Below are 15,293 nucleotides of genomic sequence, written 5' to 3'. Positions count from 1 at the left end.
CTGGTCATCTCTATCGTGGTGTTGACACACAGTTGGTCTTTCTTGCCTACAGGTTGCTGCCACACCCCTCCCCCCTCTGTGTCCCATTGGCTGCTGTTCCCCAGGGGGTGGGACTCAGTATGGGTTAAGAGCTGTGAGGCCAGACTGAGAGGACAGTGAAGCCTGACACACTCCACCCGCCACACAGGTAAGACCAACTCCTGTTACACACACACACAGAGAGAGAGAGACTCCACCCACCTACACAGGTAAAACCAACTGTTATGCTCACAGGTAAAAGAACAGTAGACAGTCAATGCAATAAAGATTGCTTGTGTACTATAGGTGTGAGGGGAGGATGGCTGAGAGGGAGAGAATGAAGAAGAGGGAGGATGAGAGGACACAGGGGGCCTGAAGGCACTGGGGCAGAAGTGTTGCTAGGAGACAGTGAAACTGAAACACAAGACAGCGAAAGGGTAGAACGAGGGAGAGATGAGGAAGCAAGATAAAGGACACCTGGAAGTAGTGAGAGGAAGAAATCCGAAATAGAGGGGAAGAGAGTGGGGGAGGGTTATGGTGGGTAAAGAGGAGGTCATTGTGTTTCAATGGGAGAAGTACTCTGAGAAGGGTTAGTGGGGGAGGGAGAGAGTCTGCTTTCAGCCTTGCTCAGGTGGGTTGTTCTGCTCATTCCAACTCGAATAGCAAGAGAAGAATGTAAATATTTGATTTTGTCCGAACAGGAATCCTGTCTTTTTGTGTGTGATGGTGACCAGGTCTTAGCAGCAGTTCAACACTATGTTCTACTATGTTCTTATCAATGAAATCAAAGCAAATGTTTAACCTCAGCTTAAATGCAAATGAGTCGCCCAATTTTTGCATGTCACTGATGTCAGTAGAGACAATAACTCTAGTAAATGAAGTAACCCAGGGATGGTGTCAGACAGTAGAGACAATAACTCTAGTAAATGAAGTAACCCAGGGATGGTGTCAGACAATAACTAGTAAATGAAGTAACCCAGGGATGGTGTCAGACAATAACTAGTAAATGAAGTAACCCAGTGATGGTGTCAGTAGAGATAATAACTAGTAAATGAAGTAACCCAGAGATGGTGTCAGTAGAGACAATAACTAGTAAATGAAGTAACCCAGGGATGGTGTCAGACAATAACTAGTAAATGAAGTAACCCAGGGATGGTGTCAGTAGAGATAATAACTAGTAAATGAAGTAACCCAGGGATGGTGTCAGATAATAACTAGTAAATTAAGTCACCCAGGGATGGTGTCAGATAATAACTAGTAAATGAAGTAACCCAGTGAAAAGGGAGTGAGTCTATAAAGGTTTTATAGACTCTGTTTTGAAAAGCCAAAATCTTCAGGATCCCATCCTCTCTTATTCAATCTGTTGAGTCACTCTGAGATGAGGTCCAGATTAGTGAGGGGGGGTTTAAGGGAGAGGGGGAGGTTTAGGGAGGGAGGTGGGTGTGTTGAGGGGGAGGGGTGTATGTTTGTGCCCCCACACCCACATCCTTGTGATTATGATTCCACCTTGGTTGGCTGTATCAGCTGTGCTCTTGTAGGGTTGGAAGCCAAACCTGCACAGCCAATATCTCCCCTAGGTTGTGCAGTTGTCATCAGTCAGACCAGGACCACAGATTAGGATCACGAGGGCTCTCTGGAATATAAAGCACATGATCAGTGATTTGCTGCCTAGAAATATTGCATTTCCCTAAATAACCTTACCAACTTTCCTGAAAGACTTTCTGGCCATTTCAAAATAAATAATTTCAAATGTTCAAACTGACCCGAAGGTCTCCATCGTAGAGTCGAGCAGAGTTTGAATAAATTGTAGATTTGCAGTCTGATTACCATTCATCTGAAATTGCTCATGCATTCTGTGGAGGCATTATTCTGGAGCATTGATTCTTAGAAACCTGTGTTCTCTTGAAGTGAAGCCATTATATTTAACAAGGCAAGTCAGTTAAGAACAAATTCTTATTTTCAATGACTGCCTTGGAACAGTGGATTAACTGGTCTAGGAACAGTGAACTGGTCTAGGAACAGTGGGTTAACTGGTCTAGGAACAGTGGGTTAACTGGTCTAGGAACAGTGGGTTAACTGCCTGTTCAGGGGCAGAACGACAGATTTGTACCTTGTCAGCTTGGGGATTTGAACTGGCAAACTTTCGGTTACTAGTCCAATGCTCTAACCACTAGGCTACCCTGCCGTCCCTACAGACTAGGCTACCTGCCGTCCCTACACTCTAACCACTAGGCTACCTGCCGTCCCTACACTCTAACCACTAGGCTACCTGCCGTCCCTACACTCTAACCACTAGGCTAGTTGACCACTCATTTGTGTGTAAAGCATTTTGTTGCATTGTGCATATGACAAATAAACTAACTTGAATGTGTCCCCTCATCTCTCCCCTCTCCCTCGTCTCTCTCTCTCCTCTCCCTCGTCTATCTCTCTCTCTCTCTCTCTCTCTCTCCTCTCCCTCGTCTATCTATCTCTCTCTCTCTCTCTCTCTCTCCTCTCCCTCGTCTATCTCTCTCTCTCCTCTCCCCCGTCTATCTCTCCTCTCCCTCCCTCTAGGTGGCTAGAGATCAGAGGTCGTAGCTAGAGGTCATGGCGGGCCTGAGGAGGAAGCTGAAGTTTCTGGTGACGTTGATGACGGTCAATCTCTTCATCTTCATCCTAGTGTTCCACGGAGGAGGAGGAGGACAGGACAAGGGACACAACAAGGTGAGGAGGAGGACAGGACAAGGGACACAACAAGGTGTGAGGGGACAGGACAAGAGACACAACAAGGTGAGGAGGAGGACAGGACAAGGGACACAACAAGGTGTGAGGGGACAGGACAAGGGTTACCACAAGGTGTGAGGGGACAGGACAAGGGTTACCACAAGGTGAGGAGGGGACAGGACAAGGGACACCACAAGATGAGAGGGGACAGGACAAGGGACACCACAAGATGAGAGGGGACAGGACAAGGGACACAAGGTGAGAGGGGATAGGACAAGGTGAAGAGGGGGCACCACAAGGTGAGGACAAAGGGTGTAGGGGGGGGGGGGGGGGTGACAGGACAATATTCATTGTGATGTAGAACTGCTTCTCTGACCCCTCCTCGGGGACCCCAAGAAGTCTCACAATGTTTTTGCATCACTGAACCATCTGCCCTGATTCACACTAATCAAGGGCTTGATGATTAACTGATGACTGGAGGTGTCTAGACTTGACAGTTCATGCAGCTTTAGTATTCTGATCAGAGAGTTCTGGACACATCATGTATCCACGTGTAAATGTGTCTACCGGGGTCACAGTGTGTCACAATCCCCTTTTCCTGCTCTATATTCCATTTCCACTATGCCTTCTACCAACAGAGCCCACTGTACGCGCTTTCAGTAGCCTTGATCTACGTCTGTTACGTTCCCCAGTTTCTGTGTTGTGAGTTTGTATGTTCATTTGAGGAAATGGCTTCCTGGATTCTAAGCAGCTGATTGGTCAGCCCCATGGTGGATTGAGCTCTGACCCCTCCCTCTCGTCAGGGGATACAGCTTGTCTCTCCAATCACCAACTCCTTCTCCAGCTTGATAAAAGCCCGTGTTCCTTGGTCAGGGAAAAACAGCTTCTCTTTATGTCCTGTGTTGATTGATGTGGCGGTCAGTAAACGTTGTGTGGATATTATTTTGTAGCCACTCCTTCCGGGGTCTGTGTCTGCCAATACGACTTAGTGGTTTTAGTTATTGAAATTGTTCACTTAAAGTATTAGTAATTTTTCTGTTTCATTTGTTGCCGGGGGGGGGGGGGGGGGGGCGGCACCTTGGGAACGTTTAGGCAAGAGGCCCGTAGGCATACGTGACCCGTAGTATTGAATCTGTCTATGCACATGAGGTAAGACCTGGGTGGACCACCACCTGTATTCTGGTTAGCGCGCCAGGCGGTGCTGAAGGTTAGGTAAGAGGTGTGGTCAGAGGTGGGGAGGTGGGGTCAGAGGTGGGGAGGTGGGGTCAAAGGTGGGGAGGCGGGGACAGAGGTGGGGACTCTAACTCGAACTTTCTTTGCTTTGGTTCCGTCCAGCCCCTTTTCCCCACCTTACTGTGTGAAGGAAGAATAAATTCCCTGTAAAGTGTTATTCTCTGCCTCTGTCGTCCTTCCCTGCACCTCCGATCACCATACTGTTACCCTCCACGGGGGCTGAGATGTACCATACTGTTACCCTCCACGGGGGGCTGAGATGTACCATACTGTTACCCTCCACTGGGAGCTGAGATGTAGCAGGGTGTTACCCTCCACGGGGGGCTGAGATGTACCATACTGTTACCCTCCACTGGGAGCTGAGATGTAGCAGGGTGTTGTGTTAATCACCATACTGTTACCCTCCACTGGGGGCTGAGATGTAGCAGGGTGTTACCCTCCACTGGGAGCTGAGGAGTAGCAGGGTGTTGTGTTAATCACCATACTGTTACCCTCCACTGGGGGCTGAGATGTAGCAGGGTGTTACCCTCCACTGGGGGCTGAGATGTAGCACGGTGTTACCCTCCACTGGGGGCTGAGATGTAGCAGGGTGTTGCGTTCCCCCCTCCAACGTACGTAACAATGTCCAAAACCTCCTGAAGTGGTCAGTCAGATCGGAACACAGTCAGACAACAAAACCACTCGTTTAGACCCGTCTTTTCAATGTGATCCTTGTGTTCTGATAGCCTAAGTCACATCTAAGTGTCAAGTCTAGACACAATCATACATGGAATGCAGTGGAGGCTGCTGAGGGGAGGACAGGCTCATACTAATGGCTGGGATGGAGCAAAGGAAATGGCATCAAACACTTGGAAACCATGTATTTGGTATCATTCCGCTCCAGCCGTTACCAGGAGCCTGTCCTCCCCAATTAAGGTGCCACCAACCTCCTGTGATGGAATGGCTGGGAGTCCCTGAGGTGAGGTCTGAAAACCACTCATCTAAAAGACCGAACTCATTCTACGCTTTGCGAATAAGTCGGGGCCTGTTGACTTTTCTGTGTTTTTAATAATATTTCCACACAAACCATGTTTCACTTGGAGGATGAAATAAAACTGAAATTGTGAAAATGATGATAAAGCCCTTTTAGTGTAAAAGCTTGCAAAATTAAACGCTTGGATTGTTTTTGCATGTTCAGGTGGGATGGAGTTTTTGGCCATCAGCATGACATCACAATCGCATCTGATTATTCTGACCTATCACCAGTCATCTCTTATTTGCATATGTATCCTCCTTCTTTGAAGGACACACCCACACGATCAGACTCAGCATTCCCCTAGCAAGAGGAGGCTCGGGGAAATAAATAATAAAATATATTTGGAGTTATTTTCCAGAAATTAACCGTGATTTATTAAACCTACTGTGATTTTAAATATGAAATTAAAAAGACTGCACAGGGCTTTAATTGTTGAAATGTGTTGAATCATCTTTGTGTTAAATCAGTGTTGAATTGTCTTTGTGTTAAATCAGTGTTGAATTGTCTTTGTGATAAATCAGTGTTGAATCGTCTTTGTGATAAATCAGTGTTGAATCATCTTTGTGTTAAATCAGTGTTGAATCGTCTTTGTGTTAAATCAGTGTTGAATTGTCTTTGTGTTAAATCAGTGTTGAATTGTCTTTGTGATAAATCAGTGTTGAATTGTCTTTGTGATAAATCAGTGTTGAATTGTCTTTGTGATAAATCAGTGTTGAATTGTCTTTGTGATAAATCAGTGTTGAATTGTCTGTGTTAAATCAGTGTTGAATTGTCTGTGTTAAATCAGTGTTGAATTGTCTGTGTTAAATCAGTGTTGAATTGTCTTTGTGTTAAATCAGTGTTGAATTGTCTTTTTTTAATCCTCTTTTTTTTTAAACGTATGTTTTGTTGTTCTCGGTTTAGGATATTCAATTCATTTATTAATTTCGTCCTTCCTTCCTCCATTCAAGGTCCTTGTCCCCTCCAAGCGATTCTGGTCCAAACTGGCTCCTAGTCAGGCCTACTGGAACCGCCAGCAACAGAGACTGGACCTCCAACACAACCCCATCCTCGCCTCCTCCAATAGTAACAACACTAGCGATGATGATGATGTCAGACCTGTCCCTGATTGGCTCAACGACACGGGGCTGAACCCTGACCCCTGCCAACCGGACTACAGAGTCACCACTCACGTGAAAGACTACAATTCCCTACCTCCTCGTTTTAAAGACTTCCTGCTCTACATGCGCTGTCGGTCGTACCCTCTAGTGGTGGACCAGCCTCACGTCTGCCAAAAGACCCGGAGAGGGGAGCCGCCCTTCCTCCTACTGGCCGTCAAATCCCTCGCTCCTCACTTTGACCGCCGCCAGGCCATCCGCCAGTCGTGGGGTCGAGCCGGCGTCCTCGCCAACCGGACGGTTGTCACGGTGTTCCTGCTCGGCAACACCACGGCCGTGGACCACCACCCAGATCTGTCGGAGATGCTGCGCTATGAGAACACTCACCACCGCGACATCCTGCAGGTATCAATAATAGACACGTTAATGTCCTCGGGGTGTCAATAATAGACACGTTAATGTCCTCGGGGTGTCAATAATAGACACGTTAATGTCCTCGGGGTGTCAATAATAGACACGTTAATGTCCTCGGGGTGTCAATAATAGACACGTTAATGTCCTCGGGGTGTCAATAATAGACACGTTAATGTCCTCGGGGTGTCAATAATAGACACGTTAATGTCCTCGGGGTGTCAATAATAGACACGTTAATGTCCTCGGGGTGTCAATAATAGACACGTTAATGTCCTCGGGGTGTCAATAATAGACACGTTAATGTCCTCGGGGTGTCAATAATAGACACGTTAACGGCCTCGGGGTGTCAATAATAGACACGTTAATGTCCTCGGGGTGTCAATAATAGACACGTGAACGGCCTCGGGGTGTCAATAATAGACACGTGAACGTCCTCGGGGTGTCAATAATAGACACGTTAATGTCCTCGGGGTGTCAATAATAGACACCTTAATGTCCTCGGGGTGTCAATAATAGACACGTTAATGTCCTCGGGGTGTCAATAATAGACACGCTAACGGCCTCGGGGTGTCAATAATAGACACGTGAACGTCCTCGGGGTGTCAATAATAGACACGTGAACGTCCTCGGGGTGTCAATAATAGACACGTTAATGTCCTGGTGGTGTCAATAATAGACACGTTAATGTCCTCAGGGTGTCAATAATAGACACGTTAATATACATGTCAAAAGTTTGGGAACACCTACTCATTCCAGGGTTTTTATTTACTTTTCCTATTTTCTACATTGTAGAATGATAGTGACGACATCAAAACTATGAAATAACACATATGGAATCATGTAGTAACCAAAAAAGTGTTTAACATCTCAAAATATATTTGAGATTCTTCAAAGAAGCCACCCTTTGCCTTGATGACAGCTTTGCATACTCTTGGGATTCTCTCAACCAGTTTCATGAGGTAGCCACCTGGAATGCATTTCAATTAACAGGTGTGCTTGATCAAATTTAAATTGTGCCATTTATTTCCCAAGGCAGTGTGACTAAAAAGACAACGGAGGCTTTAGTTTTTCTTCAGCCTTTTTTATTACATATATATATATATTTACTTTAAAGAGGACTGAGATTGGTTATTTTAAAGGGGACTTTATGGGAAAACACCCTAAAATGTTGGGAGGGGGTGGGGGTTATAAGCTGACATAGAATTGTTTTAAGTTGGTCAAACCGTGGATCATTTAGCTATTAGTTTTTTTTATTTTAGGACCCCTTTAGGTTCTAAAAAAATATATATTTAAAAAATGATTTGATAACATATTGAATTTGTCCTTTTACTACGAAATCCCATAACACATTCATAAATACCAGAGAAGACGGTCAAAGAACAAATCATAACGAACGCGGTTTTGAAGTGTCAGTCCCATATCAAGGAGCTATAAGACAGCTCAGGAAATGCTAGATGTGTTTATCTTTTACATGTTGAACCCCCCCCCACCAAACAGATCTCTACCTGAGACTGGCAGATTTTGATGGGGGTTTATGTTATTATGTTACTTAGATTGACACACCGGTTCATCAATCGACAAGGGGGGCGTTTTTAAATATAATATCGTATTTGTGTGGTGATGTTGTATGGTGTCTTTTGAACTCACTGAGTGGTCCACAATGTTGGTTTTGATCTGTAATACAGTTGGAAGTCAGACGTTTACATACACCTTCCCCAAATACATTTAAACTCCAGTTTTTCACAATTCCTGACATTTTAATCCTAGTAAAAATTCCCTGTCTTCGGTCAGTTAGGATCACCACTTTATTTTAAGAATGTGAAATGTCAGAATAATATTAGAGAGAAATGATTTATTTCAACTTTTATTTCATCACATTCCCAGTGGGTCAGAAGTTTACATACATTCAATTAGTTGGTAGCGTTGCCTTTTTAATTTGTTTAACTTGGGTCAAACGCTTCGGGGAGCCTTCCACACGCTTCCCACAATAAGTTGGGTGAATGTTGGCCCATTCCTCCTGACAGAGCTGGTGTAACTGAGTCAGGTTTGTAGGGGCGGCAGGGTAGCCTAGTTAGAGCATTGGACTAGTAACTGGAAGGTTGCAAGTTCAAACCCCCGAGCTGACAAGGTACAAATCTGTCGTTCTGCCCCTGAACAGGCAGTTAACCCACTGTTCCCCGGTCATTGTAAATAATAATTTGTTCTTAACTGACTTGCCTGGTTAAATAAAGGCTCGCACTTTTTCAGTTCTGCCCTGTTTCATCAGACCAGAGGACATTTCTCCAAAAGAGTACGATCTTTGTCCCCATGTGCAGTTGCAAACCGTAGTCTGGCTTTTTTATGGCGGTTTTGGAGCAGTGGCTTCTTCCTTGCTGAGCGGCCTTTCAGGTTATGTCGATATAGGACTCGTTTTACTGTGGATATAGATACTTTTGTACCTGTTTCCTCCAGCATCTTCACAATGTCCTTTGCTGCTGTTCTGGGATTGATTTGCACTTTTCTCACCAAAGAACGTTCATCTCTAGGAGACAGAACGTGTCTCCTTCCTGAGCGGTATGACGGCTGCGTGGTCCCATGGTGTTTATACTTGCGTACTATTGTTTGTACAGATGAATGTGGTACCTTCAGGAGTTCAGGGATGAACCAGACTTGTGGAGGTCTACAATTTTTTTTCTGAGGTCTTGGCTGATTTCAGGTACACCTTCCAATTGACTCAAATTGTGTCAATTCGCTTATCAGAAGCTTCTAAAGCCATGACATAATTTTCTGGAATTTTCCGGGGTGTTTAAAGGCACAGTCAACTTAGTGTATGCTTGACCTACTGGAATTGTGATACAGTGAAATAATCTGTCTGTAAACAATTGTTGTAAAAATTACTTGTCATGCACAATGTAATGTCCTAACCGCCAAAACTATATTTTGTTAACAAGAAATTTGAAAAACAAGTTTTAATGACTCCAACCTAAGTGTATGTAAACTTCTGACTTCAACTGTATGTCTTGTCCAATGTTGCAGTATTGGTGTGACACAGAGATACTCAGACTCTTAGTATGCTGACATATAAAATGGGATAAACAGTGGAATGATGAACCAAATACTAAAATCTATATGTAGTATTTTTTTGTTGTATAATAATAGTTTTAACTCTACCCCCAGTGGGACTACCGGGACTCGTTCTTCAACCTGACCGTCAAGGAGGTACTCTTCCTGGACTGGATGACCACACGCTGCCCTGGAGCTCAGTTCGTCTTTAAAGGTGACGATGACGTCTTTGTCAATACGTTGAGGATCCTGGCCTTCCTCAAGGGCCTCTCGGGGCCCCGGGCAAGGGACCTGTTTGTAGGGGATGTGATCACCAACGCGGGGCCGAACAGGGATAAAAAGGTGAAGTACTTCATCCCAGAGAGTTTGTTCGTTGGCAAGTACCCGCCATACGCGGGCGGAGGGGGGTATCTGTACTCCGGGGACCTGGCCAGACGGCTGCACGGAGCCTCGCAGCACGTACCTCTCTACCCCATCGATGACGTTTACACAGGGATGTGTCTGAGGAAACTGGGGCTGGGGCCAGAGAAACACAAAGGCTTCAAGACGTTTGACATTGAGGAGAAGTACAGGAGGAACCCGTGTGCCTATAAGGGTCTGATGCTGGTACACAGCCGGACACCTCAGGAGATGATCCAGATCTGGGCCTGGCTCAATGACCCCAACTTGACCTGTCAGTAACTTCCCAGCCCGTCTCCATTTTGACTTCAGAAACCGGGGACAACAGGTGTCGGTGGCCATTTTGACTTCAGAAACCGGGGACAACAGGTGTCGGTGGCCATTTTGACTTCAGAAACCGGGGACAACAGGTGTCGGTGGCCATTTTGACTTCAGAAACCGGGGACAACAGGTGTCGGTGGCCATTTTTGATTTGAGCTGTCAGTAACCAGGGAAGACAGGTGACTTAAACTGTCGGTAACTGCCTGGACCAGACACCACGACAGGCGGCCATTTTGTTATGCTGGTTGTTATAGTAACTCTGTGAGAGGTCAGTGGCCACTGTTTTGTGACACCTGGTAGGGTTGTTACATTCTAAAGGTCAGACACAATTTTGAGACTTTTATTTCATTTTTTTAGGGAAGGATTATTACTCTTGGAGGATCAGTCGAACATTGGCAGCTTTAATGTTGTTATTATCATGTTTGTTTATGCTAGTTAACCGTCTTCAAAGTTGAATCTTGGATGAACATGTCAGGTTTTGAATCCCAAGATAAAGAGGGCGTGACTGTGATGGCGGTACGATGGCAGACCAGCGTGTCTCTGAGCTGTCTAAATGGTCGTCATGGCGCTATGATGGTCAACATGTCTGAGCTTTCTAAATGGTCGTCATGGCGTTATGATGGTCAACGTGTCTGAGCTTTCTAAATGGTCGTCATGGCGTTATGATGGTCACCGTGTCTCTGAGCTTTCTAAATGGTCGTCATGGCGTTATGATGGTCACCGTGTCTCTGAGCTTTCTAAATGGTCGTCATGGCGTTATGATGGTCAAGTCTGATGGATCTTTCATGATTCCCCGCTGTGTGTCTGACGTCACAAAGAGTCTGTACCATGTTGTATTATGAGGAGTTGGAGACAGAGGAGTCTGATCCCAGATCTGATTTGGTCTGAAAATGACCGTAAGAGTTGGCACAAGACTGATCTGGAACCAGGCTAATGGATGAGTGCTCAGCTGGTCTGGGCCATGCTAGATAAAGAGTCCCTGATGGAGAATGTAACTTGGGAAAATAAATCTAATAAAAAAATGTTCAACTTTAAAAACAGACACGTTTCCCAGTCTGAAGAGATCTGACTGATGGACCTTAATGATAACGCTTTAACACTGTGTGTCTGACTGCACAAAGAGCTTTCAGACACGTTTCCCAGTCTGAAGAGATCTGACTGATGGACCTTAATGATAACGCTTTAACACTGTGTGTCTGACTGCACAAAGAGCTTTCAAAATGCTGTAAAACAGTGACTCTAGTAAGTGCCAAGTACTGTAACAGGGTTGACTGTAACAGGGTTGACTGTAACAGGGTTGAAGAGTTCATGTTAAATCAGCCATAAATCTCTTTGTGCCGGGGGGGGGGAATGGAAGCTTGTTGTGTGCAACAGGGAGGGGCAATCGAAGGCAAGCTTCTTTTTTTAAATATATATATTTCTGGGTAACATGTAACGTGTTCTGCTCAACCCGCCTCAGGTTTCCACCACAAAACATCAGAAAATGTACAAAAAGAGCAGAACCAGCTCACCTGCTTTTACACTGATTTGACTGTTCGATGTTCAATGTTGCTTTTGGAAAAAAAATAACATTTAAGAAGGAATAGTTTCACCTTATTTAAACGAGGGTTCAGTTCATGTAACAGGGTTCACCTTAAAATCAGGGACAGGTTGTTGTTGTTTTTTTTACCTTTAAAATAATTCACTAACCACATTAAATGAATTAATCTCTAGAAAATAACCAGGTCTTTACAATGTTGGTGAAAACCTCTGGGGTTGAAGTGTCCTGCAACAGTTGCTACATCCAGTTTGGATTCTTGAAGAATGTAACTGATAAATACCTCATGAGCTCAACTGTCACCACATCAGTCCTTCCATCCATAGCCCTGTCTGGTTCTTCAGCCCAGTCCCTCAGCTTTTTACCAAAACAGGGGCGGGGAGTTCATTTATAGTTTTTTTTTTTTTACTGCTGATTGCAGCTTTAAGTGGGTTCAAATCTAGCCAAAATACTGACTTTATGTCACTGTAGCAAGTCTTTTCATATTAAAAGTCAGATTCTGTGGTCTATATTAAAGGGCCTGTTAAAATACAGTATTGGTGCACAGTTGTAACTTAAATATCGAAGGGATGCAGAAGAAACGTTTGTGGAACAGCTCTGTTCAGCGTTGCTTCAGGGCCTCCTTGTGAGCCTGACATCTTCATTAACAAAGAAACCGTCAAGCTGAAATGGCTGCTTATAGCATATCTTCACAAAGACAACTATCATTTTCATATCGAACACCCCCCCCTCCCCCTCCACAAACTATAACAAAGATAAAGCTTGAACCGTAACCATGGCGATTGGCTCGTGGGTCATTCATGTTCTGCAACGGTGTTTACTGCCCGTTTGCGAGCAGATCAGAGAAATACTGTTTTATTTATCCACAATCATTACTGTTCTTGTCAGATGGTAAAAAAACCATGTCAAAGGTCAAATCCAGAATATTCTATTCCACCGCTGCCTTAAAGGTTTATAGGAAGACGGGTGGAAGACGCTGTAAGATTTACTTCAGTTTATGTCAGAGAATTTCCATTGAAATGAATGTTGATGTAACTAACATTTTGATCTCCTCGCAGTGATCTGCATCTAGGACGATCTAGCCGAAAGAGCTGTATGTTTTATAAGGTGTTTATTTATCAACTAATGTGTTCATCAACTGTCTGCACAACTTCTTATTGGGTGACAATTATAGTACATTTTTGTTTTTGTGTATTTTACTGTCGAAAGAAATGGATGTTGAATAAGTTACATATATATATACACTGTGCCCAGGTCAGGAATGACTCGCGTCAATTAATATATCTATATGCTGTACGTTGAGGGGCGTTGTGACAGGAAGACAGGCTGTACGTAGAGGGGCGTTGTGACAGGAAGACAGGCTGTACGTAGAGGGGCGTTGTGACAGGAAGACGGGCTGTACGTTAAGGGGCGTTGTGACAGGAAGACAGGCTGTACGTAGAGGGGCGTTGTGACAGGAAGACAGGCTGTCCGTAGAGGGGCGTTGTGACAGGAAGACGGGCTGTACGTAGAGGGGCGTTGTGACAGGAAGACAGGCTGTACGTAGAGGGGCAGGAAAACAGGTCATTGGCTCTGTCTTAATAATAATATTTGTAACATGCAAATACACATCTGAGCCTCATTCAGTCTGCAGTTAAAAACGTTGTGGAGGGTTGCAGACAAATATCATGAATAGAGCTTTGTGATTCCTCATCCTGCAGGTCAGAGAGGCATGTTAGTTCTACAAAAAAATATATCTGAACATTCCACAACAGTGTGCTCTGCTGAACGCAGCCCTGTTGTTTACAAATCATCTGCCACATTGATAATGATCCATTCCCCCTGGGGGGGCGCGTTCAGCAAGACACAATGTTTGGGAACGTTCAGATAGAAATATGCTCTGTAGAACAAACATGCCTCTCTGTCCTGTAGAATAAGGAATCATGTTGGCTCTATTTCTGGTGTTTCTATCTGCAACGTTTTGGCTGCTGAAAGTGGCCCTGGGGTTCTATTGTCGTAACCAGGAAGTGGGCAGGAAACAGTGAGGGCAGGGCCTCTGCTTCAAAGAGGGCAGAAGTCTGTCTCCAAAGACCTCTCTGTTAGACTGTCTAATGTGTACAATAAAAGAGTTGGTGTTTTATTGAAAACAGTGAATCTGATCAACTGTTTTATGTTCACAGTTTGCAGCAAAACAAATCTTAACCCCGATTTCATTGCAACCTCGTAGAGACACGCCTCATAATTCTGCTGGAACCAATGAAATGACTCCCCTGTTTGCCTGGATCAGTGTACAGGGCCGTATTCGTCTAGTCCCCCTGAAGACAGACATCCTGTTGAATTCTTCCTTCAGTCCTTTCTTGGTGATTTATATCTGGTCTGTCGTGTGGTTGTTTTCTCTCCATCACATCTCTGTCAACAGACCCTGTCAAATCAGAACAATTATTATGGAAGGAAGGAAGGAAGGAAGGAAGGAAGGAAGGAAGGAAGGAAGGAAGGAAGGAAGGAAGGAAGGAAGGAAGGAAGGAAGGAAGGAAGGGTTTTGAGGCATTTGTAGAAAATATAACTGGGCTGAAGACCTGGTACAGCCTAATGGTGCTGAGTGTTCTCTGAACTGTACTGGTCCAATAACAATTTTTGGAACGTAAACCTAAATTGTTCAAAGCTATTTTCAATGGTGTACCCTAATGAACACTCCTCAGAAGTGTAAGCTAAGAAGCTCACAAATTAGTTTTTCCTAGGAAATTTTGGGGCGTGATACTAGTTATCCCAGCCATAAAGTCGTTAACCCTGTCCATTTCTTCAATTCATCTTCTTAAAATGTTATTTTAAACCTTCACCACACTGCTACTCTTATGCTTAACCGTAACCACACTGCTAACCTTATGCCTAACCTTAAATTAACACCAAAAATAAAAATGTTCTTTTGATGAATTTTTACGATCTAGACAAATGTCTTTGTGTCTCTGTAAAAATCTCCTAGGAATAACAAATATGCAAGCAGCTCTCACGTCCTGTGAGGGTCATCTGAATTCCTGTTTCCCCGGCGTTCATTGGGACTTACTGTAGCTCTCAGCACCAGTCAAACCAAAAACAGTGACAGGATGTCGTCCACGCATGTCCTGTCAGGTGGTTAGAGTAGGGTGGAGAATGTTTACATGTGTAAATGTATACATAATGTATATTATTTATAATCCTGATTTAAGTCTGCTATGCCCGGTATGATTCGAGCTACTGCATTAGGCTTTCAGTATATCACATTGTTATTTATCTGACTGAGGCTTAAATTCAGGCACTTGGTGACTTCCTGTTAATATCTCTTCTGTTATGTCTAATATCGCCTCTGTTTCTCGTCTCGCGTCTCTATTTGGTCACTTGTCCGTTTTTTCCAAGGCCTTGATGAAAATAAAAGAGAGCCGCACACTCTAGGAGCTCAGATGCAAAAATGTAATACCAACGTTTCGACAGCCAAGCTGTCTTCATCAGGGTGATGAAAGATGAACATTAATTCATTCTCCTCATTTCTGTTTGAATGTAA

At 44.4% G+C, this 15,293-nt stretch overlaps 1 protein-coding gene across 1 annotated transcript in view; it reads left to right on the top strand.

The window, feature by feature from the left end:
* Positions 1-11,282, top strand: part of LOC139418048 (N-acetyllactosaminide beta-1,3-N-acetylglucosaminyltransferase 2-like) — a 35,241-nt gene extending 23,959 nt beyond the window's left edge. The window contains exons 2-5 of the mRNA XM_071167172.1: positions 53-187; positions 2,572-2,721; positions 5,920-6,471; positions 9,637-11,282. Coding sequence (XP_071023273.1) covers positions 2,605-2,721; positions 5,920-6,471; positions 9,637-10,203 — 1,236 coding nt within the window. The 5' untranslated portion in view covers positions 53-187; positions 2,572-2,604 and the 3' untranslated portion in view covers positions 10,204-11,282. The remainder of the gene's footprint in view (positions 1-52; positions 188-2,571; positions 2,722-5,919; positions 6,472-9,636) is intronic.
* Positions 11,283-15,293: the final 4,011 nt, after the last annotated feature.

The sequence above is a fragment of the Oncorhynchus clarkii genome, chromosome 1 (genome assembly GCF_045791955.1).
Source record: "Oncorhynchus clarkii lewisi isolate Uvic-CL-2024 chromosome 1, UVic_Ocla_1.0, whole genome shotgun sequence".
Classification (NCBI taxonomy): domain Eukaryota; kingdom Metazoa; phylum Chordata; class Actinopteri; order Salmoniformes; family Salmonidae; genus Oncorhynchus; species Oncorhynchus clarkii.
Note: the sequence above shows the minus strand (reverse complement) of the source record. Positions and strands in the feature narration are given on the sequence as shown.